Source organism: Pleuronectes platessa, chromosome 9 (genome assembly GCF_947347685.1).
Source record: "Pleuronectes platessa chromosome 9, fPlePla1.1, whole genome shotgun sequence".
In the NCBI taxonomy this organism is placed as follows: domain Eukaryota; kingdom Metazoa; phylum Chordata; class Actinopteri; order Pleuronectiformes; family Pleuronectidae; genus Pleuronectes; species Pleuronectes platessa.
In genome coordinates, this window is record NC_070634.1 from 15321009 (window position 1) to 15345098 (window position 24090).

The following is a 24090-nucleotide window of genomic DNA, read 5'->3' on the forward strand; positions in this document are numbered from 1 at the left end:
GTAAATGTGGATTTTGGAAGGATGGATGATGTTCATACTGGGGGATTATGTACCACAGACCTGGATCCAAGCCCGACAAGGCCCAAGAATTCTGAGCTGGCCATTCAAGACGAGTCGAGATCATATATGTGTGTGTTTGTGTGTGTAAAAACTAACTCAACAAACATAGAGTTGGCAGGAATATTCTATCTATCTATTTTTCTATCTATCTATCTATCTATCGATCTATCTATCTATCTATCTATCTATCTATCTATCTATCTATCTATCTATCTATCTATCTATCTATCTATCTATCTATCTATCTCTCTCTCTATCTATCTATCTATCTATCTTTTATTTAATGACATTAAATATTTGAAAACCTCTGACAGTATTTGTAGTAGTTTTCTCTTATATAAATCCAGATTTACTTGTTTCAGTAGTCGAACCTGTTTTGCTGGATGTAGAATTTTGCAATTTAGATTTGGCTGTTGGAGGGCGACACCGTGCGGCCAGAAATGGTAGCATCACATTCCAGAAAAAGAAAAACATTTCTTTACTACTTTCTGTAGTATAATTTTTCTCGACAGCAAACCGTTTTTAATTGAAAAAAAAATTTTACGTCATGTGAAGTCGAGACACTATTAATTTATTTTTGTCAGGGTTTTCTTTATTCGGTTTCGGTTTGGTCTGTGACGCGGCAGGCGACGTCACTCTCAGTGGACGCAGCACAGGGGGAAAGCGGAGCGGCCACTTTGATCGGCTCACATAGGACAGCAGGAAGAGATGGCACCTGCAATCACCTGCCGTGTTATGACCTGGATGTTTGTGTTCGTGTTGGTTTCCTCTCTCGTCCCGACCGCGGCCTCGGCCGAGCGGACGAAGACGGTGGAGTTCAACGTGAAACCTGGAGGAGTCGTGCACACGTTCAGCCAGAGCATAGTGAGTGACAGTAGGAAGTGTGGGTCTTTACTTGACTCTGTTGGCTCAGATATTAAAACAGCAGCTCACACACAGACTTTTAACTTAATTTATACATGTATAATTCATTTTGGTTTGTCCTCTGTGAGCTAGATTGCAGTCCAATAACCGTCTACGTTATTGTTATTACTCCATTGTCGCGTATTAGCCTTATATGAGAGTACTAGCACCATCTGCAAACACATCACGATCTGCTATTTGCGTAGAAGTCACGTTTCCGTCATGCAACGTATGTTTATTTCATATATTTGACCTTAAAAACCACAAAAATTAAAAGAACTACATCCAGCTGGAGTTGCGGCGTGATGGCGTCACGGCCGCTGAGAGGCTGACACGTCGCTGCCACAGCGGCTCCGCTGATTGGCTGAGCTTCAGTGAATGAGAGCTGCTGTTCTGGTTTGACAGGAAGTGTGAATGGAATTCCTGTTCAACAAACACTGTCATCGATTCACTCTTTGTTTTTATATTGTTTTTAAAGCATCATTGCATTTAATTGCAACACATACCCATCACAACCAGCTCTATGTCATAGCAATTCAAGCACAGATGTCACTAGTAACATGGATGGTTGCTGCATAATAAGATGTAAGTTATTATTTTAAGAATATAAGCAATGAGGACATTTTCTGTATCCTAATATCAATATTCTATGGGATTTAACAGTTAAAATCTGTCCAATTTCAATAACATATATGTGCAAGCCTGTTACACTGTATATACCCTGTTTACATTTATTTTATTATCCATATTTCCTTTGCTGCTCTTACAACTCAAATTTCCCCCATAGTGGGAATAATAAAGGATTGTTTTATCTTATAGCTTATTTCTTATATCTAATCTTGCAAGGCTTTCAATGTAGATTTAGTTCTCAACCCCAATTTATCACTGATTCCTCCTTCAGCAGATGTGAAACTGGTGCATGCAAATAAAATTAAAGCTACAACTTACATCTGTTTTTGTTATTGATTAGTCTGTTTAGTATTTTTTCCATTACTCGATCAATCCATTAATCTACTAAACAAGGCGACTTTTAGCTTCGTTCAACCAACAATCAAAAAGCAGTAAATTATCATGTCTTAAAAACAATTGAATTATTTAATCAAAAGAATAGTTACTTATTATTTTTCTGTCAGTCGGGTTAAACTAACGGTTTCAGCTTTAAAGGAACATTAGCCATGTTTAATGTCAAAATAAACCTGTGAAGTTATTTTCAACAATCAAACACTGTTACTGAGCAACAGAATGTATTTTCCCTCTTGTTCAGGTTCAGCCTGTGGCACAAATAATTAAAAGATTAATGAAGTGTTGTTGTTAAACTAATTGATCGCTTAAGAATGAATGTAATATGTAGGATCTATGCTCTAACTGCCTCTCTTTTATTGCAGATGGATTATGAATGTTCATTTACTTATGCTTCACAAGGGGGAACCAATGAGGTGAGTTTCTCTCTCTCTCTCTCTCTCTCTCTCTCTCTTCTATCTTCTCTCTCTCTGTATCTTTATCAGCTGATTACTGATTCACCACTTTATTAAATCTTTGATTACAGCAGAATATAAACAGAATTTCTCGTTTGTGTTTGTGCCTACAGCAATGGCTGATGAGTGTGGGCCTGAGTGATGAGGACACTCTGTTTTCCTGTTCTGTCTGGAGGTGAGACACACACACACACAAATACACACTCAGCGGCTGCAGAGCTATCTGTGCTGACTTCTTCAGTTCAGTGACCCTGATGTTCAGTCCGTTTATCTTCAGTTAAATTCTGTCCCATCTGTTTGGGGTTACTGATTTTAGTTAGTTGTGACCGTCACAAAGGTTAGAAAGAGACAAAATAAACCCACAGATGTTCCAACACCATTTAAATATATTCATGACTGATTTCATAAGTGTGGGAATGAATGCAAATGACTTAAGAGTTGATAACAAATATTTCTTCTTCATTTCTTCCAGGCCTCAGGGGAAATCATACTTGTTTTTCACTCAGTTCAAAGCTGAACTGAAGGGAACCAAAATTGAATATGCCAACGCATATGTAAGTATAAAGAAACACTGTTTGGATTTTTTTCTACTGTAGCTGACTTTAAAAACGGCCAATAATGTTAACTAACCGTTCAGTAAAGAAACTAGAATGCCACTTGGTAGAGCACACACCTCTGCAAAGGCAAAGCAAATTCTGCCTTTGCAGAGGTGTTAAAATGTTAAAAATAACCTTTAAAATTTTCCCTGACCCATACTGCATCCTTCCACCAAGCTTTGTGGAAATCCGTTCTGTAGGTTTGTGTAATCCTGCAAACAAACACAGACGAGAACATTACCTCCTTGGTGAAGATAATTAAGGGTAACCACAAATGACATGGCTTGTGTTCCAGTCACTTACATCTGGGAATGATTGGTTGGATCATAGAACAACTTAAATGTCACGGTAATTCAACTTAAAATCAAGTTTCGATGAATGTTCATCTTGTGAAACACTAAGCTAACCCACTAAATTGTCTATCAGTTGCATCTCCCTTGTCGTCAGTGTTGTAAGATGTTGGAAGCCAGATTGCACCACAACCTGCACACTATAGTTTTAATGCTGTGGGTGCAACACAGGATGAACCCTCCCCTGTGTTTTTGCTCCTCAGCTCTTCTCCTGAATGATTAGTTGGACTGGAGCTTTTGCTGGACAGCAAAAAGCTCACAGGACTCCACTCGCTAACAAAGACAAAGTGCAGTAATGAGTTTTTCCTTGATATTACCTCGTTGCTCCAGGCTCCCTGTCAGTGATGAGATTAAAGCTGGCCATACTGGGCCCAAATAAGTTAAGAGGTTAGAATCTAATGTGTCTGCACAAATGTCAGAAAACCAAGGCTTAATATTGTTGATGAACATTTTAGCATAGCTTGCAAGTAATAACCATCGCCCTATACACCGGCAGTGCAGCAGTACATTAGTCAGGGTGAGGGGTAAAATGCAAGGCAGGTTTGTTTGTCCAGCAGTTTCCTCACTTGATTGAAAATAGAGGGAAACGGCTGTCAGCTTGTTATCTTGGTTTCTGAGTCTATTGTCTTGCAGCTGTGGGTCTCGTTCCTGGACATGCATGTGTGAATGCATGTGCTATTCATGCATAAAGAGGTCCTTGTGTTTCTAAATTCAGCCGATCAGACCTTTGTGCTGTCAAACTTGCTGAGATCCGGAGGCATGTCACCACACCTGCAACTAACTGTTATTTTCACCATCAACTAATGTGTTGGTTATTTTTCTAATCAAACAAGTGAAAAGCAGCAAATGCTTCAATTTTGTGCAGGTTAACAGTGGATTAATTGTTTCAGCTCTTGATTTAAGAACATTTTTACCCAACCACAAGTGAATGTTATCCAATTCACAGTCTATAAAATGTCAGCATCTTTAAAGTTTTCCTTTTTCCGCTCAAGTCTCTGCTGACTTCTTTTAACCTGATGAGTAAGAGATATCTGAAATTAAAATTCCAGTGTGTAGGATTTAAGGGGATTAAGCGACGTTTAAATATATATTGGGAATTTAACATGTTTCTACAGAAGCCCGGAACAGACTCTAAGGATGATGGCCTTTGACATTTGTTATCTTGATGCACTGTAGGTCTTCCCACATGCTTTAAAGGGGAGGTTGAGCTGAGGGGTTTTCAATGTAAAATGACACTTCCCCACTAGATGACACTGAATCCTACACACTGATCCATTAAATGTCTCCTAACACCAACAGAGACAGAGCAGTGTAATGTCGTCCCTCACACTTTGGACGTGTCTTTTTGCTTTAATTAACAACCCCTAATGTCAAACCTATGTCTCCATGGAAACCCATTATGTGCTCCCCGTGTTCCTGTACATTTAAAATCCATTGCCCTCTAATGCTGCATCGGTCCATACTGGCTCGTACCAACTCTGACAAACCAACACACACAAATACATTAAGAAAAAAATAAAAAACTTTATTTGTCCTGGAAGTCGGGCTCTGAATGGTCGTGTCTCTGCACGTAATGTTTTACGGAAGGTTAAAGTCTGGACTGTGTCTGAGCTCAGTCACTCGGTGGAGGTCTGCGTATCTGATGTGGTCATCGCTGAAGTTCACCTTGACACGCCTCCTTCCTGCAGTAAGGACAGTAGTGTCACTCTGTCATTAGTGAGAGCACATGTTCCATCCTCCTGCTCCGGCTCTGAGCCCTGCAAACAGAAAACCAACACACATACCACTTCACTATGATGGGACAGGAATAACCTCGCATACACCCCCACACAGCAGCTCCTTGACCTTGTCGTCACATCCTCCAGCTTTCCCAGCCCGTCTGCTGTTCCGCCTCTCATCCTGTTTATTTTTCTCTCTTTCTCCTTGTTCCTTTCCTTCTCCTCCTCCTCCTCTTCATCACCGCCGCTGTGTGTGACTCCAGTCCCAGACTGCCGGGGCAGGACAGAGTGACGTGCCTCTGAGGCCGGACGAATTCACCATTGGAGACGCAACAGGTGAGGAATTGATCAACTCCCACTGCTTGTCACTCTGACTCCCTCGCCCTCTCTCCATCACACTGCGAGCCCCCTGCTGACTTCCTTCTTAAGAATAAGCATTTGTTTCAGCAGGGAGTGGGTTGCCACTTTGTCCCTTTAGCTTTATTTGTTCTTATTCAGTTTCAGCAGAAAATCTCCACTCCGGGTCTTCAGTTCCAGACTGTAATTAGCAAGTCAAACTGAACAGAAATGTACAATAACTTCATTTTCTGCAGATGAGGCTGAAAATAAATTCAGCCATGATCCTTAGGGATTGAGTCCTAAACAGTTGGGTATCACCTAAATGTACCTTTTAGTTGCTATAGAAGTACTTCAATTAAGTAGCTTGTAACTTGCCTACATATGAACCAAATATATTTAGTAAGCTGCCGATTATCCACACGGGGGAGCTGTTCAATCATTGATTCACCAGCTTTCACAAAGACTAACCAGCACCACCTATTCTAAACAGAAGTAACTGCAGCTTAGACCTACCTACAACATTTAACTTCCCTTCAAAACAAAAATATTTTTTTAATTCGCGATATCGGAAGGTTAGGCTAAACTAGCTGTTTCCCTTAACCTTTCGTCTAAATGCTAAAATGGGCTATCCCCATCCTGTCTCTAGCTCTGTACAGATATGATACTCACGCTTTTGGAAATCCTTTAGTTGTCTTACATTGCTTATTATCTCTTTATCATCCCTGTAACCTAACCTTTTTCATTTTCTTTGTACAACTGGTAAGGACCCTCATCCTCTTTCATCCAAGTGAATGTAAAGAACAGCAGATACGCTGTGAGCGGAATGATCACTATGGTCTCACTTATCCAGCAAATAATATGCTCTAGTGAACAGGACTATTACATTTTCACAACCTCACACCTCTGACACAACAGCAGCTCTAATAAGAAAACAAATTCAGCTGTATCACTCGTTGCCTGCAGGTGCCACAAGTGGGGGGGGGGGGGGGGGGGGGGGGTGGATGCAGCAGCTATAACGAGCTACAGGGATGACGTAGTGTTGTAGGCCAAGCCAGAAGTTAGCATCCGGCTCATATCTCAACAAAGAGGCTACAGGGTTTTTCCACTGGCCTTTAGATAGATGCAAAAATACGAACTGTGACAAACACAAGCTTACAGTACTTAAACATTTTAATCAGCCAGAAAAAAAAAAACTCTTTCTGTTTTTTTAAGCCTAAAAGCAGTTGTCAGAAATAAATTACTGATTATATAAACAAACTACATCACTGTTGCTATTGAGCTTCCAAACAATTCTAACTTAGTTTGATTTGAGGCACTTACATCTTCTGCAAGAACTTTTCTACTTGGAAAGTTAGTAATTGTTCAGAAGAGTGTTAGTATAAACACAACGAGGGTGTGTAGGTAGACTCATCTGTTTTAATGTGTCTCGTGAGCCCATCAGCCTCCGTAGCCCCATTTGGTCGCTTAAAGCTTTAAAAAATCATGAGTGAAGAAGTAATAACTATATTTTTTTGTCATAGAATAAAAATTGAAAATCTCTTGAGTTTGTGTGAAACGCAGACCTTATTTCAGACCAATTAAAAAAACACCAACTTTCAGAAAAAAGGGAACCAGAAGTTTTACAATTACCAACTTATTCCCAGTTCAGGGACATAATCTTCCAGCACTGAATTACTTCCCTTGCCTATAGATGGCGCACATCTACATCTGCTGTTTTAAATCGCCTGCTGCTGTTACTGTTCTTGGCAACAGGCAGCAGGTTGGACTCTGAAACTGCTGCCTCTGCAGCTCTGCAGTCAGACGATGCTGGCTGGGTTCAGGTGCTTGTGAATCGCTGACACTGTTTGTCCTTATTTTTGTAATAATCTTGTCTCTGACAGCAATTTACTCTCTCTCCTGACTTCTAGTGACCCACAATGACGGCAAGTTCAACGCTCAACTCTCCAAACTGACGGCCATCGGACGGACACGGCACGACGAGCTGTAACTGGTCAGAAGCCTGACTCGGCTAGGGTCACGTTTTGACCAATGGGAGCAGCTGGATGAGCTCTGAGCTGGGCCTCTCTCTTTCAGCTCAGCGGTCAATGAAGGAAGGATCTGAATCCTGACTGACAACCAAAATTGGACATAGGATGATACTGATGTTGCCTTTGCAGCACCTTCTGTGTCAGAACATTAAATACTGTACCCGGTTATTCTCTTACCTCAGTAGATTTATGCTTCTTGGGAAGAAAATAATAAAACTAGGAAGCGTCAGTTGAGTTTCCAGATTTTTTTTTTTTTTTAACATAGTGTCCTAGTTAAAATTCTGCCATAAGATAAAGTGCTTCTATAGTTGTTTCTTACTTTTTGAGGCTATACGATTTTCAGTGAATAAATCTGCCCTGATCCACAGGGGACGTATGTGAATGTACAGAGGATTGGTGTGTGGGGGTTTGTTGAGTATAGATAACACATTTAGAGTCAGGAGGGATTTATCCTTCTTGTGTAATCCTGAGAGGAAAGTGAGTAATCCCCCTGTATCATCGTGGCACACACATAAACAATTACATTTTTTTCCTCAATCTCATTCCGCTCTGAGCTGCTCTTGAGACGACACCACGGTCTCTTGTCTGTTTATCTTCATCTGTTCCAGATAACTGAAAGCATCACATTTGATTCCCCGATATCACAATTCTGTATTATTTGTGAAAACTTAGTGGCTTCATCATGTGGAATTAAGAGAACATTAAACACGGTCATGTTTCTGAGCACGCTAAAGGAGTTTTGGATAAATAAAAAATAAATAAATAAAAAGCCTCTGGATTCCTGAAAGATTTTTTTTCTTTCTGGTGCACACAAGACAACAAATCGAACCCACCAGAAAGTCTTATTGACCGGCACGTCAGATCAAAAGCTCAGACTGGAAGAACTGAGGAATCAGGCATGCCGGTCCTCATTTTACACAGTTTTGTTCTTACACCATCAGAATCAAAAAGGGATAATGAGTTCTTAAACAGGATAAAAATATATCATAGTTTGGGACAGAAATAGTTTAAATCGGTTATAGTTTAATAGAAATATCCTCATTACACGCCTGTAGCTAACAATTCAATAATGGTCACAAAAGTCCCTTATTCTGCTATTTCTTTAAACCCACTCTTTTCTAATTCTGTGACATTTTACTGAACTTTCCGTTTCTTTGTGTGAAATTTAACCAAAGCTAAATATAGTGTGTGCACAGACGCTTTGCTTTCATCCTTTAGTGTCACGTGTGGATCAGCGAGGATATTGTGCATGTTTCAGAAGTACGTCATTATTCTAAGGGTCCCTCTGGTCCCTCGCTCCTCTCCCGGCTCTTATGGAGGGGGCAGGATTACCTCTATCTTTCCTACACTGATCCGGCCTTGTTATATCCACACAAGTGTCCAGAGGCTGAGGTCTGGGGATTTATTTCAGATTTGACTCTGTGGTCTGAACAACTTCCTGAGGTTCGTACCTTGTTTGGCCTCGGTTTGGTTTCTCTCGTCTGTCCTCTGGAGTTGAGGAAATGCTCAACTGGGATGATTGTTGTGTGTCCCTTTTTGTCACCATCAAGACGTCACATCAGGAAGTACCCACGTCCATATCCTGACCGGGAAATAAAAGAAAAATACACAAGATGTTACTTATTTTCTTATCTCCTTTTTGTTTTCTACTTCGTGATCGTTTATGATTCATGATGACATGTGATGTATGTTTCAGTAAAGACATGTTGTCACTGCTCTGGAGATGAGTCTGTGTTTTTTGTCTTGTTGTGTGAGATCTCAGTGATCTGATGGAACCCCCCCAGGGCTCATCAAAGGATAAACATGAAAGAGAAAGTGCCAGTCAGTAAATATTCTGAGCACTGTCAGAGCTTTGAGGAGAGAACATTTCTAACAGTTTTACCATCAGAATTAATATATTCCTAATTAAACTCAATTAAAAAACCATGTTTCCAGCGTACAAATGAGACTTCACATGAAACTTGGTATTGAAATGAATATTACGAAGATATTGCTTCGGAAAGTACTGTGAGCGTACTCAATTAACATATATTGTTCTCAGATAAATGTTTGCATGAGATAAAGCCCTTCCATTGTTTCTTGTTAATTTCTGGGGAGCGAGGCTTTGCAGGGAGGATCTACTAAATCCTGAGCTTTTATATACAGTCTGTGATCCAGAGGCACAAATGGGAATGTATAGAGCACTGATCTTTGTGGGCTTATAGAGATATAGTGTCCAGGGATTTATTCATTTTATGTTAAGCCAAGAGAAAATCATTATACTCGATTGTCCTCAATTGGCATCCGTGGTTTATCATTTGTAATACAACTGCGAGTGATGTAGCAGAAAAATGGAGCAACGACTGTAACTATTAAAACCCCTGAATTTATTGCGAGGAAATCTGTTGCGTAGTCGCACTTTGACAGAGCCGAGTTTCATTGAGATCACAACACATGAGCCGTGCCAAGAAACTCCCACGGTCTCCTGCTTGTAATTAATGCATCGTATAGCAAAGCTGTGGCACTTCCAGAGTCTAATTTCCATTTTTTTTTGGCCTCGTGGAAACAAAATTTGACACTTTGTTCCCAGGATGGTTGTTCCATTGAGTCATAAGTCTCTGCAGCACAATAGCTCTTTGTTTAGCATCTGTGCATCTGTGTGTGTGTGTGTGTGTGTGTGTGTGTGTGTGCGACTCGGAGCTTCCTCTATGCTGTCATCCAGCCACTAAACAAATGCTAACCATCAGGTACCTTTCCCCTCGCTGTACGGCCATAAAAACAATATATACACTCAATGCTGCAGAGCACGTGCTTGGTTTACAATGGCCTCCATCCACAAGCTTTGATCAGGAGCATTTATATTCATTGTAGCAGCATTTATCTGGCCGGTCCACCACTTGAGACTGAAGTAAAAGCTATTGTGTCGATTTCCATGAACCTTTACTCCGATACTCCTGCTGCCCAACTAGTTTCAGTGATTCTAAACTTTTTGTTCTTGGGGAATAACAAATTAAAAAAGAAGAGCTTTAGCTTTTCCGACTTCACCTTTTTGTTTATTGTCTTACAAGTGCTCAGTTGGATCTTGTGACCTGTCATCATCAGGTAAACATTTTCAATTGGCTAATTAACTAAAGTCAGCATGCTAGCTCTGGTGAACCTGCCTAACATGTTTGCATTTGGCACAAAACACCTCTGTGTTAGAACAGCCTCACCGAGCCACTAGCTGTCTGCGACTTTCCCATAAGCGAGATCAATAAAATATACAGTCATTTACCAGAGGTGACGTGTGCAAAGTTTGATGAGTTTTGGAGTTGTTAGCTTCTCAAAAATGGGTCAAAAGTAAAAAGAAAAGAAAGAAAATAAGATACTTAATATGCTCCATGCACCATTCAGTGCTCGGGCCCTAATAACAACAGCTTTATCCTAAAAGACAAAAGATGGCTTTGAGGTGCAGTAACCTTTCAGAGAGGATGACATCAAATGACTTATTCGATCTCCTGTATTCGGTGCTGTATGTAATCAATCCGGGACTCCGGCGTATTTTTTCCTTCTTCCCTCTCGCACACACCTGCCCCCTGCTTCTCTCTCTTTGCATCTCCTGACATGTGGAGGGGAACAGATGGAGATAGCGGCCGGGTCGGTCAAGCCAGAAGCAGCAAAGGAGAGGGGATTTTTACTCAGTGAAGGGAACAACGGAAGGCCAGCTGCCCCCCCCCCCCCCCCCTCCCTACCTGGCATCGCTAACTTTTCTGTCCCCTCATCTGTCGCAGATCTCTGACCTCTCTGACCCTGCGTGTGTCTTTTGAACTACTGAGCCAAAGTGGCCCGAGGTGCACCCAGTCCTCATTGTATCATCTCAACCCCTGGCAGCAGTTATCCGACCCAGACAAAACAGACGCGTGTGAGAGGAAGTGTCTGGGTGCATGGGAAGAAGTCAACCCAAAGTAATGCGCCCTCACTTCGTCGCATCGTCTTACAATAATTACAATTTTCCTCATAGTTCTTTCTAATTAGAGCTTCTCCTTTGCCCTTTAACAGTGCGAGCTGCAGGGCGAAGTGAGCATCTGTACGGCGGCTCTTGTTAGTAGATCAGTAACCCAGACAGCTGTTACGACGCCCTGTGTATGTTCCGTGTACTCGAGAGATGTGTCAAGAAGAGGAGAGAGGGAAAAAGACGTCAGCAGAGCCAAGCTGTTCCTCCTGACATACTCACCCCGGGTTGCATCTCTGTCCTGTCACCTTGGAAACTTGGTCTTAGTTTAACTTGGCGAGCCCTTAAATCACTCCTCCCTCCTGCAGACCCCGTGGCTGGAGCTTTGAATGTGGCTCAGTTTGATCGGCCTCCCACTCCTGCTGCCCGTCTCACACCGTGGTCGAGAGCAGCTTTCTCTTCTCTGGATACGGAGGCGCTTTGCGGGTCTCCTTCACTTTCTTTGTGTGGTCAGAGAGTCTGTGGTGGGGGTAAGGTGGTGGTTTGCGACCTCGTCGACCTTGCGCCATTGACGGTTTAGCCGTGGCTGCAGAGGCAGTGCACACCTGGGACTTTGCGTGAACAGGTCCTGCCGAGGACGCTCGCTTCTCTCTCTCAACGCTGGTCGCCGTTTGAGTTTGTGAGTCTGTGGGTGGGCAGCTGGCAGATGGAGGCTGGGCCGATGATGGAGGGAGCGAGCCAGCACATGGGTGGTCGCGCTGTGGGGTCTGGTAAGAACCTACTTTGGTCTCGATGATGACAGACGGGCTGAGGGCAGGGGGTGGGTGAGGCTTTGGAGACAGCGGGGAGGGAGGGGAGACAGAGCTGACCCGGATGAAGGACGATGGACCAGGGGATTGAGGCCGAGAAACTGGGCTTCTGGAGGGATGGAGGTTTACTGTGAGAGGGGAGAGACCAGGAGTGGGGGGTCGGACGGGGAGGTTTCTTTGGTGAGGCAGTGTAAGGTCATGGGGGGAGAGGTTCTGCAGTTGACTTGGCCTAGATGAAGGGGGGTTATTGCTGTACGGCAGCATTCCACCTTTTCTGGGAGAAGACCCAAGAGTACAGGCGAAGCGCAGAGTTCGGCCCCTCTCGGATGAGGACACCGGGCACAGCTGCACACTGGGTGGAGACTGGCCCCTGCTATGGTGACCTCTCCTGAGGGTGCCAGATGAGTTAGTGGTTCCTGGCTGCTCTCCAGGCTTTGAGAGCCTCTGACGGGTGCTGCATATTGTCACCTCGGAGTCTGAGCTGGAGCTGCTGTCGCTGGGAGGCTCGGCCCGGTCGCCTCCTCCAGGGCCCTGCTCCTCCTCGTTCAGATCGATGGACGAGGTTAGATGGTCGATCTGCTGCACAACCTAGAAAAAAAAAACAATGATGGAGGGAGTGCAATGTGAGGATTGATAATAAAGACTGGTAAAATAATAGAAACGCTCCACTGACTGTACACAGGCAGATCTGTTTACTTCTCATGAGGAGAACTATGAATGAACAGTGTTAATGAAAGTAAAGCTCTCTGTAGTTCTGAATGGAGCTTTATGAACTGGACTGTGAAAGATGTGGTTGTTACCTGGCAGACAGGGTTTAATCATTCAGTTGCATTATGGGACATGTAGGATCCAGCCTTTCTGGAGCTTGACCTCAACCAGGTGTGTGTGTGTGTGTGTTCCTGTACTTATATCTTTGTGAGGACCAAGTGTAGACCTTACAAAGGGAGGACATTTTGGGAAAGTGAGGACATTTTGACCGCTCCTCACTTTTTCAATGACACTTGTGTTTTCAGATGTCGCATTTTGTTCAACCAACAGTATCATACCAAAGATATTCACTTTATAGTCATCAAATAAATAAAAGCAACACGTCTTCACATTTGAGAAATTTGAAACAGAGAATATTTAAATCTTTTACATAACAAATGACTCATACGATCATGAACGTCCGCCATTTTGGGTTGATTCTTCAACACTATATTATTATTATGAGAAGAGTGTTCTTTCATTTGGAGAAGCAAAGGACGCGGTATCCTCTAGATAGTAATAAATATCTAAAATGATAGAGTTTTGGGTGATTAATTCTTCTGCATTAGGCTGCATTTATAATTTAGAGCATATTTGCAGTCGACTCTCAGCAGATGTATTGCACTAATCTGTGAGCAAGTCACATGAGCTTGTAGTACTTAGTGCAAAAATGTTTACCTCAGCCTTTAGAGGATGAGAGCACCATTACTGGAAATGTGTAAGCTAAATTTAAGTGGGTTTCCCTTCTAATAACTCTCAGTGGATAGTGTGTAATATATCATACACAGGCAAACCAGTATATCTATGCATGTTTTTGAATGTTTGCAGAGTGTACAGTATGCACATACACACATATTCACACAGTCGCGTGGGTGGACACACAAACACACACATGATCCAAAAAAAGCCAGGCAAGAGATTGTAGAAAATTTCACTGGGGAAAATGTTTGACCCAGCTCTCCACCTGCTCAACGTGTACAGATAAATCCTCGGCCTCTGCAAGAACAAATGAAATATTGTTTTGTTCCCTGTGTTCAACAGCATCCTTGCCGATGTCAAAAGATGACCTGGTTTGTCTCTTTTTTATGCCGTAGCTTTTCGGGCAAGGCATTTCAAATTAATACTTTGAAGTACAGTCTGTGTGTGTGTGTGTGTGTGTGTGTGTGTGTGTGTGTGTGTGTGCGTGTGTGTGTGTGTGTGTGTGTGTGTGTTTGTGTGTGCGAACGTCTAGTGACTGTGGGCAGGTGCTGCTTGTTAATGTCAGGAATCAGACAAGATAAAAGAGCAGAGGACCCTGGTTTTTCGTCTGCTGCTCCCTTGAGTGTTTATAAAGACAACCTTTCTGACCCCTCAGGTCTTCACGTACGATGCTGATGGGTGCTAAGGGATGTGTTTTCCTTTCATTTTCATTTAACTCTTTCAGTTTAACCTTGCTGTTGTGTTCCTTGAAGTTCTGAGTCATAATGCAGCGTCTGCTTTGCCCAATTTCCCCAGCAGAGGATCCCTGTGTGAGCTTTGCCTTCCTGACTTCCTGATGCTTTCTTCTCTCACCGTGTGTGAGTCTTAAATGTTGCTGTAATATTTGTGTAGTCCCAGTCTAAAACGCTTCAGAGGCTCACTCCAATTTCTTTTTGTAAAACGGATTTATTATTTAACAAAACTGAGGGTTGCTGCTCATGCAACAGAATGATAAAACAGGGCTTTGAAATAAATATGCTGCCAAAGTCTTCTCTGGTGCCTTATCTTCTTTTGATCTGTCATCTCTGTTGTTCAAATTTGGGACTTTCTATCACAGTGCCGGTTTGCTACCCTCTCATCCCACCGTATACGCTCTTTCATCAGTGCTATATTAATACTGTCACACGAAAGAAAGAAAAAACCCGCAGCCAGGATGATGAGGTTATAGCACCTCGGGTTTAGCTGCGACCCCCGCAGATGGGAGATCAAATGGCAGGAGGCGAGATTTTTTCCATGTCACTTTTTTTTTCCAGATGAGGAGCGCGAGTTGGGAGATACTCGGACATAAATGGATTATAAGAAAGCCTCGGACACTATCCAGCTGCATGGGCCCGGAGCAGCATCTGTCAATAGGGAGGGAGAATGGAGGGAGAGATGAGGAGGGCATGAGGGAGTGGGGGATGATGAGAGGGAGGCTTTGCCTAATGTCACACAGCGTAATCTCAGCAATCTGTGAATGCAAGTAAATAGTCTCATTCACCTCAATAGAAATGTCTGCATGAGTAGGTTCGGCGACAGAGACGACAGAGAAGAGTTGGAGAAACAGTTTGCGGGCTGCGGCGGATCCGTGCATCCCTGCTGCTGACTTTTTAATGCATGTTAAATTCTGCCGAGGAAGTGCATTTGTAGTCTGTATTGTTATCCATGAGGGTACCAGCCCTCCAATGTTTTTTTTGCACAAGCATGAAAATTTCCAGAAAGAGAAATATGTCTGAATAATTGAGAGACGATTCAGTAACTTTTGACTATCGTCAGTTTTTTGGTCAGTGCCTGGAAAGCAATGTGATGATTGAGCAGGTGAAATGGTTGGGTATGAGACATTCTAGCCTTGTTGTGTCTTTTCTTATCAATAAAAATCTGTCACCTCACCTCTCTCATTTCCTGGTGCACGTCCCTCAGCGCTGTGAGCACCTGCTCCAGGTTGAACATCACCCGTTTGATCTGATTTCGAACTGCCTTCCTGCTGCAGCCCGCCTCCTTCCTCCCCGGCTCCCCTTCACTCTTTGGTCTGCGCCTGAGTGGCGTCTGCTTCTGGCCCAGGACGGCGATGTGCTCCGACACCGGCCTGGGTTTCCTTGGGCGACGTTGCACAGGTGGTGCTCTCAGCGCTGTCAGGTCTCTGTGGCTCTGGGAGTTCCTGCTCTGTTGTTTGATGTAGCTGAAGCTGGAGCTGAAGCCGTGCTGCCTCTCGATAAGTCCCTGAGTATCCGGGCTGACCCAGCTGGATGAGTGCAGGTCTCTCTGGCGGTAAGTGGTTTGGCTGGCGTAGTCCCACACCTTCTCCCTCCTGTCCTCCATACACAGCACGACAGGCACCTCACAGTTCAGGTCCTCAGTGAGCAGTGTGGGAACAGGAACCGGAGGGGGTACCACCAGTGGCCCGTATTTCTTCGCTGTGGTGCTGGTCCTGTCATTCTGTGAGTGAAGGAGGCTCAGCTGACCACTGTGGTTCCTCACCAATGTGTGGTTCTCCTTAGCAGAAGTAAAGCTGTTTACCGGACCCTGTGGCCCATCCCCTGGGCTGACTTGTGCGTTGGGGTCTGGGTCTAAATCTGGAGATTGGTTCCACCTGACAGGACTCTCCTCCCTCTGCTTCCCCTGACTCACAGGCAGGATGTGGGGCCCCCTCAGCACCACCGGTAGCATCTTCGCCATGCCCACGCCATTGCACTGCAAGTCCCCCTTCTTTGTACGGCCCTTTCCTGGGAAGGAGAAGAACCCGATCCCCTTGGCTTTCTCCAGCGGGGTCAGGCTGCCGGGGGCTTCAGGGTTGGGTTTCTGCGGCCTGTTGAGCCCCAGGTCACTGCTGTGGTGGGACTTCAGACTGTTGCGCAGCCATGGGATGAAGTGAGGGGCGTGCGGCTTGAAGCCTTTCTGCTCCCCAGGAGCTGGATCCCTGCTCTCAGAGAACATGGTGATGGAGGGTGTCCAGCAGCCTCACAGAAAGATGAAGAAGCGGAAGAGGTACAGGAGGACTCCTGAGACACAGAGAGCTTCCTCCTCTTTTTCCATGAATCTCCCCCTACCTTTGCCATCAACATAGACTCTATCCGCTCTGTCTGAAGTCTATGTTCCCCTCTCCTACTCTTTCTCCAAAACTTTTATCCGCTTTTTCCCAGCTCGGCTCAGATCCCACCCATCTACCCCCCTGTCCCTGATGAAGCCTGCTTCTGTTTTTTATCGCCCTGCCTTTTCCCCTTCTTCTTCTCCCTCTCCTGCTGCTTCTCCTCCCACTATCCTCTCCGTTGTAGTGCTCTTGAGCCCCTCACCCCCTCATCGGGCCGGCCTTGGAGATGCCGATGGCCTCACTCCCCTCGTCTTCTCTCTCTGCCTGCCTGCGTATCACTGGTTCAGTAGCACTGGAGGCTTCCCGTCTCTCACTCCCTCTCTCTCCCTCTCTCTCTCTCTCTCTCTCTCTCTCTCTCTCTCTCTCTCTCTCTCTCTCTCTCTCTCTCTCTCTCCCCCCGCACTGCACTGCGCCGCTGCCTCCTATCCCTGCTCTTTCTTCCTCCCACTCCCTCTCACTGCTCTAACTCCCTTTCTCTATTTCCCTCTCCTCTCCCCATCTGTCTCTTCTCGGCTCTCATCTGAAAACCCCTCATCAGCCTCTGTCTTTGCAACTCTCCGCTCGTTTGCTCCCCCCCCCCCCCCCCCCCCCGTCACTCTGCCTCCCTTCTCCCTCCCCACCTTCCATTTGCCAGAGAGAGCAGCTGAACTTCAATCAAGACGCCAGCATTATTAATCCCCCGTTAGCCAATGTATATCCATGTGATTCCCCCTGCCACTGTTCTCATCTGATTACTCCTTCCCCGGCTCAGCCCTCCACAATTAAATGCTGCTTATAGGATACCAGAGGGGCTTTAGAGGAGTAGGGGAGGATGACAGCAGGGAGGGATGGAGGAGGAACAGTGGGGAGGCACAGGGGCACATAATTGCGACCTACAAGATCACAGATCAGCGGCAGTTGGACAGAAACTATAAGCTGCCCCTGGCTGCAGTGGCGCACACTCTCCCTGGTTTATTGTCAGCAAACAGTGTCACGTAACATCCCAGTTGTTTCCCTTGTTTTATTGTCTGCAGCACATCCAACTTCCATTTGTTCCAATTTTACCGAGACAGCTGCTATTTTCGGGTTTCTCATTCACATCCTAATTCTTGGCTGTCTGGATTAGATTTCTCGTGTCTGACAAGCCCAGAGATGCCTCCTAGGTGCCTCCACAGTCAACTGCCGCCGCATGCATGAGTCCCCCTCCTCACTGGCAGCATCCGAAATGAAAAGACGGCAGCGGAGCCGCACAACAGCGCTGACAGTTCGCTGTCACTCAGCAGCGAGACGCACAAGGCATCCGTCTTGCCGTTAGTCAGCATTGGCAATCTACTCCTCTGGTAGTGCCCTGTTGGAATGTGCCGTCACTCATATTTTACTCTACAGGTACATGTTGAGGAGGATGGGGGAGAGAAAACAGCAGCAGGCTTAATCTGCAGGCTAAGAAGATTCCTGCCTACATGTGGATGGACTGCTGTATGAACACGAGTCTGGATTTTAAAAAAAACAATAAAGAGTGGAAGTAATAGAGCGGCCACTCTTAATCCTGCAGAGCTTTCAGTTCCTGCACGACACAGTGATGCCCACAGCCACAGTGTGTTTCTACGTAACAGTTGGAGGTTGCTTCTGTATTTAAAGATGAATCCCTGAATGCACCGTTCATCTATACATGTCCACATTATCATGTTTAGAAGATTTTATCATCATGAAGTTTTCACACACACACACACACACAAACACACACAAACAAACGCACACACTTCTCTTAATAGCTAAAGTAAAACATGTTTGCAGAATATTCTTATGTCAGAGCTCACTTCCATTCATATTACATCCATGCACGTTCACAGAAATATAAGAAATAAAGAGATATCTGATTTTGATTAGATGGTGTATATACTGGATCAAAGATAGGGTTGGGGATTTTACAGGCTATACTTTGGATATTTGCAGCAGATACATCACACCCCCTCCCATCAGCCCTCTGTCAAAGCTGCTCCCCCCCAACCTCACATGAGCGCGCACAGACTGACAACTGCTGGAGGCCGACATTTCCGTGACTCGCTCGCTAACTTCTGACCATCGTCTCTGCTCGAGCGGTGCGTGTCTCCCCGGCTGAAGACTCCAGTCATGCTCAGTGAGAGCACAGGCCGGCAGGTTGATTAGCCAACGATTTTATTGGGTCTGAATGAAATGATACATGGCTGTGTTTGTTACTTTCCATCTAGAGCCACAGACACCCGAATTTTGTCGTATTTATTTGATGGCTATTGGGTCATGAAGAGGATTTGAACAATTAAGATAAAAAGAGTTTCAGAAACAAATGACCAACCCCGTCTCTCAAGAAATATACAATGAATACAGTGGGTGGCACAGAGCACCTCACAACCCCTCCCAGCGAGAAGGTTCTCAGTTCCAATCCCAGTTTCGGCTGGGCTCTTTTCGTGTGGAGTTTGCATGTTCTCTGTTCTTTTCATAGCATACTCCAGTTTCCTCTAGAGACATCAGATTTGGGTTAAATTAACTGTAAACTCTAAATTGTCCATAGGTTAAGGTTCGGGGTAAGGGTTAGGTGTGAATGGTTGCTTGTCTCTTTACGTTGACCCTGTGATGCACTGACTACCTGTCCTGGATGAACGCCGCCTCCTCCCCGGCTGGTGTTGGCTCCAGTCCTTCTGCAATATAAGCAGCTCAGTTAATGGGAGAATGGATGGAAAATAAACATAAACCCTAAAATGTGAACATAACTCAGATAAAGAAGAAAAGCTCCATTAAGTTCAAACCTTTATCTTCCCTTTTATCTTCCTAAACCTCTCCTGTTCCCCTGGCCCCCTACCCCCCACTCATCAACTTATTAGATAAAACGCACAGAGCAGGAAACCTCTGTGTGCCAGATGTGATATGAAGGGTTTCCAAATCACATTATGCCGTGGGAGTCTGTCCTGTAAGATATATCTTATCCCTCCCTAATGAAATGAATTGGTTAGATCATGTGGCCACATTTTGGAGGCAAGTAATAGATTTTTTTTTAATACTTAGCTGTGATGAGGCAGCAAGAGAGTAATTGTGGCTGTGCTGTGATGAGTGTACTTAATACTCCAGAGACTCCGAGTATGATTAATAAAGGCTCTGGCTCTGGTGGAGTGTTAAGGGTTTCTGAGCTGTTATTAAAGATGCAACCCAGAAAGATGCAAGTTTGGGGCTTAAAATGAAACATTAAAAAAAGCTGTCTGTGAGAGAGGACATTCATCACATGCATCTAGATATAAACGGTATGTTTTACTTTCATAGAGTCTAGTTGGTATAAAGGGGCAGGCACACACTCCTCTGCATCTCCATGTCCGCACAGCAGCTGGAAAAGGAGCTATCTTTCTCCCAGAAGGGTCATTTTACAAGTAAATATGAAATCACAGCACATCTGTTGTCTGTAATGCACGTGTATGAGATTTTTATGAAACAACGGCGCGGTTAAAAAAATCGGGGTTTTAGCAGAGCGGAGCAGCAGCTTGGAAACGGTTTGAAAGTGACTGCTGGGTAACATGAAGTCTTAATGGGCCACGTGTCCGTCACTGCTTCGTACGTGGTCTGTCGCCTGACAACAAAAACCAACACCCATGAGATCAGCTTTATCGGGAAAACTTGTATTAAACTTCTGTATATGTAAGCAGGGAGAGCGGGAGAGAAGCAAATACAAAATTAAACTTGCTGACACTTGGCAGAATGCTAATACAACCCGGTGGCGTCATAGTTAGGGTCTTATAACATCTCGTGACATTTAACGACATTTTCGAGCAGGATTTAGCTTCTTTGCATTGAGTTATTTTAGCAGCATCCTCAGATTTGCATATTGACCACAGCTTCGCGGTTCCGCCATATGCCAGGTTTTGACCTTGTCTTGTTTGATAAACTGGGGGATTAAGAGTCTGTTTCTCAAAGCTAAATAAACCCGATGAACCTATTTAGAGGAGCGTGGTTTTCACAGGACAGTGATGACATTTTCCACATTAACTTTTCTTCATAAAGGGAAAGCAAAGGCACATTATATTTGAGAGGTAATTATAACTGTGACAGTTATTTATTTCTGTTCACAATCAAATTATTTGTGTTGGGTATGATGGACACGGATGGACATATCATTATATAAGGTGCATTTTCAATTTAATTCATTGTTGGGGAAGGACAAGAACCATGTTGCTTCTTCCTACTCCTTTTTGGCCAAACAATGGTAATGTTAATATCACTTATTAATCTGTTGATTATTTATTAGAGATTTCCTTATAACCATTTTAGTATGGTTTATACACGTGTATCTATCTATCTATCTATCTATCTATCTATCTATCTATCTATCTATCTGTCTGACACCTGTCTGCCTGGCTGTCGGTCCTCTCGTTTACTAAGTAAAAAAAAACAATGTGAACATGTACTGCACTGCTTTGTACAAATGTATTAGTGAAGAAAGTACAGCTGTTTACTGTGGTGGAGTACAAGTGAAAAGTACCTGGAAAACAAATCTAAATAATAAAAGGTATACATCCATAAAATGTACTTAAGTACAATATTGAGGTCATTGTACTTTGTTACATCCCATCACTTCCAATAAGTTGGAAATTGTAAGTTTGATTGAAAATATTTGAAAAGAAACCTTGCCTGAACATATTTTTTGTATGTGTGTGTGTGTGTGTGTTTGTGCATGTGTGTGTGCATGTGCGTGTGTGTATGTCTCCCTTTTCCTCCAATCAGCCACCCTCTTTGTGTGGTCCATAAATAACATGGCAGGGAACCACACAATCATTGCTCATTTTAAAGTCAATGTGGAATAATAAGTAGTCGTCACAGTTGCTTTCCATTTAGAGCCGACTGGAGCAGCCTCTCGAGTCTGGTCGCCTTCTCTCCATCCTTTATGTTAATTTGCGGTAAACGTGTGTGAAGGACTGAAGAACAAAAAAAAAAACTGTCTTTAAGTGTTTTGCTCGAACAAAAACTTGGCTTTTCAAACCCTTTCTGTCTGATTGTAGTATTCAGAATAGGTGGAACAGGCTGGTGCAGGGTGAAGAGGGACCCTGTCACCTTGCCTGTCGCCCCCTGCAGCTCTGCCTCTTTTTGTTTCGAGTCGTGTAACAGGCCGACTGCCCGCTGGGAAGCAGCAGAGCGTGCGTGCCACAACACTTCAGCTGCATACGTGTGTGGGTGTGTGTGTGGGTGTGTGTGTGTTTGCTGAACTTCCCTGCCACTGCAGATACAGTTTCCTGGTGGAATTTCTTTGAGGAGACAGACAAGAGAGAAAGAGGGAGAGGGAGCACATCACTGAACACCTTACGTAACCTGGTGGAAGAGATAGATGTTAAAGCGACGCTTTGAAAGCCAAAAGGCCTCGTGTCACTCCAAAATTTACCGTGCAAAATTGCTTTCAGTCACAGTGTGAAGGCCTCAGGGCGCTCGGAGAACTTTCTGCAGCCACCTGAGCAGCACAAATGTGCCGCTTGGAAAGGATTGTATGTGTTCACCCGACTGTATTTACATAAAGCAAAAAAAAATGAGCAGGGTCTTGAGAACACAATGTTCTTTTATTTTTTTTGGACGGTCTTAAATATGGAAGTGAGCAGATGCTGCCTTCCCTGAAGTGTCCAGTGTCATGCTGTTGATAATCCTCAGGGCTCCGGCACTGGAGTTCTGTTGTGAGTGTGTACAGTGCCGTCCTCTCATGTATATTTTTGTGTTGTTTGCTTTTCGATTCCGCTCCGCCGTGCTTTTCATCCTTGAACAACACATCAGTCAGGTGCTCTCCGAGGACTAGAGAGAGGAGGAAGAAGAGAGTGACGGGGGACATTGAGAAAGAGTCGAAGAGAGGCAGGGAAAAAGGGGAGGAAGACAGGAGAGGAGAAAGAAAGAAAAAAAGAGTTTTGAAAGACTTCGAACTTGGAAAGCTGACATCATAGCGGCGCCTGCCAGAGGGGAGAGCACCTTTAAGCATACTGGATGAGTGATGATGTGGAAGGACTACAAAAGCAAAGTAATACATAAGCAGTGCTCTGCCGGCTAACCTTCATGAGACTGGTGGTGAGGAAAAAATGGGAAATGCTCAAAAGGTCAGCGATGGCCTGGTGTAAAAGGCTTCACCCCTCTGAGCACACTGTTGGATCTGCACGTCAGCAACACACGGATTTTCATAGCAATGAGGTGACAGCATCAACAGGCGAGGAGTTGACTCAATCAACACGTGACAAAATGTTTTACATAATGTATGTAACCTCGCGCAATAATTCACACAGCGTCTGATGCAGGTATCTGCCGCTGAAAATATATACCCACCTCTCACATGAAGCTTCATTAATTTTTATTTGATTTAAAGGTACAATAAATATGTCATCATAGAAATAGCTGCATCATTAAGCACTTTCTGATTTCGTGCCACTCGTCTTTTGACACAATCCCCGTCCTGTTTCACTCATTCAGCCTTCAGAGGTCAAAACCTTCCCAGCATGGACGTGTTTTGCTTGTGACCTTCATCAGAGTCATCATAAACCTTTCTACAAGCATCATTTAACCAGGACACATATAAACCAGAATTATTGCCCTGGGGGTTGTATGGCCCCGCGACCAGTCCAAGTTCAGTCTATATCTTTTTTCTTGCCAGTCTCCTGACCACTGAAAATCTCTCGAAGGGAACTCTTGGAAATGTAGTCATAAGGAAGGCCAGACTGTGACCTTTGACATCCACAATCTAATGAGCTCATCTTTGAGTCCAGCTGAACATTTGTACCAAATTTGAAGAAATTCCCATATGGTGCTACCGACATGTTGCAGGCATTAACGTGATTTTTAAAGTCTCAGAAATCAGATTCGTCCAAGTGAACGTTGGTACTAAATTTGAAAGGATTCTGTGGAGGTGTTCCTGAGATATCGTGTTCACGAGGCAAAGAAATGTGCTTTGGAAAGTCACAGCGACCTTGACCTTTGACCTCTAACCAACGAATTCTATTACCAGTAAGGCAAAGTGAATGCTTGTACTAAATTTCGAGAGATTCCTTGAGGTGTTCTTCAGATATTTGGTTCACAAGAATGGGAAAGACAGACAACCAATAAACATAATGCCTCAAACCACTGGCAAATATACAATCAACCAATCATACACCTCCAATAAACATCAGCCAATGGGGCTGCTACAAAGACAGGGTAGGTCATATGGTCATGTGACGTCAGGCCAATTGCTGTCCCAGGCTTGTACAGAGGTAAGGGAGTGACATTAAAGTTGTGTTAAAGAAGTGTTACCGGAGCTTTGACCTCTTCAGCATCTTTTCTCATTGTGACAAAAACCTCCTGAGGCCTAAAAGGTTCCGTCACCGGCGTCTGATGAAGTTAATCTACAAAT

At 44.0% G+C, this 24090-nt stretch overlaps 1 protein-coding gene across 1 annotated transcript; it reads left to right on the top strand.

The window, feature by feature from the left end:
• The first annotated feature begins 686 nt into the window (after positions 1–686).
• On the top strand, positions 687–8240 carry mydgf (myeloid-derived growth factor). Its single transcript, XM_053430877.1, has 6 exons — positions 687–924; positions 2349–2399; positions 2552–2613; positions 2911–2992; positions 5366–5438; positions 7349–8240. The coding sequence occupies exons 1-6, from the start codon at positions 769–771 to the stop codon at positions 7426–7428; spliced, it is 504 nt and encodes a 167-aa protein (XP_053286852.1). The 5' UTR covers positions 687–768; the 3' UTR covers positions 7429–8240.
• The last annotated feature ends 15850 nt before the right edge of the window (positions 8241–24090 follow it).

What these genes read in the sequence shown, in the direction of transcription:
- mydgf (XM_053430877.1), top strand. Translation starts at nt 769, where the DNA reads ATGGCACCTGCAATCACCTGCCGTGTTATGACCTGGATGTTTGTGTTC. An exon ending in TTTTCCTGTTCTGTCTGGAG is followed by an intron (nt 2,614 to 2,910) that starts GTGAGACACACA and finishes CATTTCTTCCAG; the next exon opens with GCCTCAGGGGAAATCATACT. An exon ending in CACCATTGGAGACGCAACAG is followed by an intron (nt 5,439 to 7,348) that starts GTGAGGAATTGA and finishes CCTGACTTCTAG; the next exon opens with TGACCCACAATGACGGCAAG.